Source organism: Aegilops tauschii, chromosome 5, assembly GCF_002575655.3.
Source record: "Aegilops tauschii subsp. strangulata cultivar AL8/78 chromosome 5, Aet v6.0, whole genome shotgun sequence".
In the NCBI taxonomy this organism is placed as follows: Eukaryota; Viridiplantae; Streptophyta; class Magnoliopsida; order Poales; family Poaceae; genus Aegilops; species Aegilops tauschii.
Genome location: NC_053039.3, coordinates 511,821,118 through 511,823,491, shown reverse-complemented (window position 1 = coordinate 511,823,491; position 2,374 = coordinate 511,821,118). Strand labels below are relative to the sequence as shown.

General features: G+C 54.6%; 1 protein-coding gene across 1 annotated transcript; it reads left to right on the top strand.

Moving 5' to 3' along the window:
- The first annotated feature begins 1,141 nt into the window (after positions 1-1,141).
- LOC141023086 (uncharacterized) lies at positions 1,142-1,831 on the top strand. The gene has a single exon (XM_073499394.1). It carries the CDS (start codon positions 1,142-1,144, stop codon positions 1,829-1,831), a length of 690 nt encoding a protein of 229 aa, XP_073355495.1.
- The last annotated feature ends 543 nt before the right edge of the window (positions 1,832-2,374 follow it).

Sequence of the window (2,374 nt, the reverse complement as noted above, 5' to 3'; positions counted from 1 at the left end):
AAAGATCTTCGACAAAATTCTCTCGGTCCGGCTTACGGATGACCTGCCCAAGCTTGTGGGATGTCACCAGAGTGCCTTCGTCTGCGGGCGCTCGATTCACGACAATTTCATGATGGTCCAAGGGACCGTGAGGAAACTGCACGCTCTGAAGAACGCCTCTATCATGGTTAAGCTTGACATCTCGAAAGCCTTCGATACGGTGCAATGGCCTTTTGCCATTGAGGTGCTTGCTAGTTTGGGTTTTGGACGAAGGTGGATTGACTGGATCATCGGCCTACTATCGACCTCCTCCACGCGGGTGCTTGTGAATGGGGTGCCGGGCACGCCCATCTGCAACAGAAGAGGGTTCAGGTAGGGCGGGCCTCTTTCTCCCATGCTTTTCATCCTGATGATGGAGCCGCTGCACCGGCTCTTCTCCCTTGCTGCTGGGAGAGGTTTGCTTGCCCCCCTTGCACGATCCGGACTGCACCAGCGGATGTCCATTTTTGTAGACGACGTCATTCTTTTCCTTAAACCGGTGGAGACTGAGATGCGGCTTTGTGTGAACCTGTTGGATGTCTTTGGACAAGCGTCGGGCCTTCGAGTGAATCTAGCCAAAACCTCGGCCGTGCCCATAAGGTGTTCAGAAGACCAATCTAGGCTCATTGCATCTTCCTTGGGATGCATGATTGGGGCTTTCCCATGCAAATATCTGGGTCTCCCCTTGAGCATCCGAAAGCTGTCGGCCCCGCAGCTACACGATTTGGTTCATCAGGTGGCGCGCATGCTGCCTCACTGGAAGGGGGCGACGCTTCCCATAAGCAGTCGGTTAACACTCATCAAATTTGTCCTTTGTGCTATCCCGATACATGCGATGCTGGCGCTCAATATACCGCAGAAGACGATCAAGGCCATTTCGAAGATTTTCCGGGGTTTCCTTTGGTGCGGGAAAGCGGAGGCCAATGGTGGTCAATGTAAGGTTGCTTGGAGGTTGGTCTGTGCGCCCAAGTGGGCGGTAGGGCTCGGCATTACGGACCTCACATGGCTCAACTACGCCCTCCAAGCCCGCTGGTCATGGTTTCAGCGCACGGACACCTCACGGCCATGAGGGGAGTTTGACATTGAGGTTCCCCACGAGGCTCGTCAAATCTTTCAGGCCGCGATGATCACGAGAGTTGGCAATGGCAAGAGTGCGCTGTTCTGGGAGGACAGGTGGATCCAGGGCATGAGGGTGCAGGATCTCACGCCAGGCCTGTACATGCGGGTGCGAAAGAAGGTCCGAGCTGCTTGCACTGTCTTCGAGGCCATGCTGAATGGGGCATGGGCCCTAGATATTGGGCCAGATATAGACATCACGCTGCTTTCTGAGGTGTTCGAGCTCTGGGAGAGGGTTATGGAGGTGGAGCTCCTGCCTGCAGTGGAGGATTCGACGGCATGGGCCTGGGAGGCGAGCGGGATCTACTCTGCTCGGTCGGCATATGCAGCTAGGTTCTGGGGCATGGAGTCAGCGCCGTTTGCGGAGATGGCCTGGAGCTCGAAAGCTCCGCGGCAGTGCCGATTTTTTGCTTGGCTGGCGGGAAGAAATAGGTGCTGGACCTCGGACCGTTTAGCTCGCCGCGGCCTGCCCCACCAGGCTGCCTGCCCCTTTTGTGATCAAGAGCCGGAGACCTTGAATCACGTGCTCATTCGGTGTGTTCTGGCCAGAGTAGTGTGGCACCAGGTGCTTAGTGCGCTCGGTACACCGGAGCTTACTCCGGAGGCCGGCGATGCGGTGGTGGAGTGGTGCAACGCCTGCGCCCAGAGGGCCCCCTCCAAGAAGGAAGCGAAGGACATACGACCATGGCGTCTCTAGTTTTGTGGGAACTTTAGAAGCATCGGAATGCGATAGTTTTTGACGGGGCGACCCCCTCTGCTAATGTTGTGATCGCTAGGGTTGAGAGCGAGGCCCGGGCTTGGAGTGCGGCTGGTCTGCTCAAGGGCGACCTCTCCCTCTTCCTTGGGTCTCTAGCTAGGTGGGTGGCGGGCGAGTAGTTGGTTAGCTTGTGGGTGGATGGGGAGTCGGCATGTATTGTAATCGCATGTAAGACTCTGACGGATGGGGCTCTTTACCCCCTTTCTCTCTTTAATATATGATACACACGCTTGTGTGTATCCTCAAAAAAAAATACATACATCAAACTAAATATCGTCTAAGTGACCGTGTGGCGGGTCATCATGTGATTCTACCAAAGAACTAGGCTCATGTGTGTATCGGGTAAGTCAAGGGTCAACACATTGCAAGCGATCGTCTAAATTATGTTGTATTAAACCAAGCAGTACACCAAGTTGTAAACTTATATTTGGTAACAGCTGGAACTGACGAAGCTGTAGCATATTGGATAGCCTCAAGTCACTT

What these genes read in the sequence shown, in the direction of transcription:
- LOC141023086 (XM_073499394.1), top strand. Translation starts at nt 1,142, where the DNA reads ATGATCACGAGAGTTGGCAATGGCAAGAGTGCGCTGTTCTGGGAGGAC.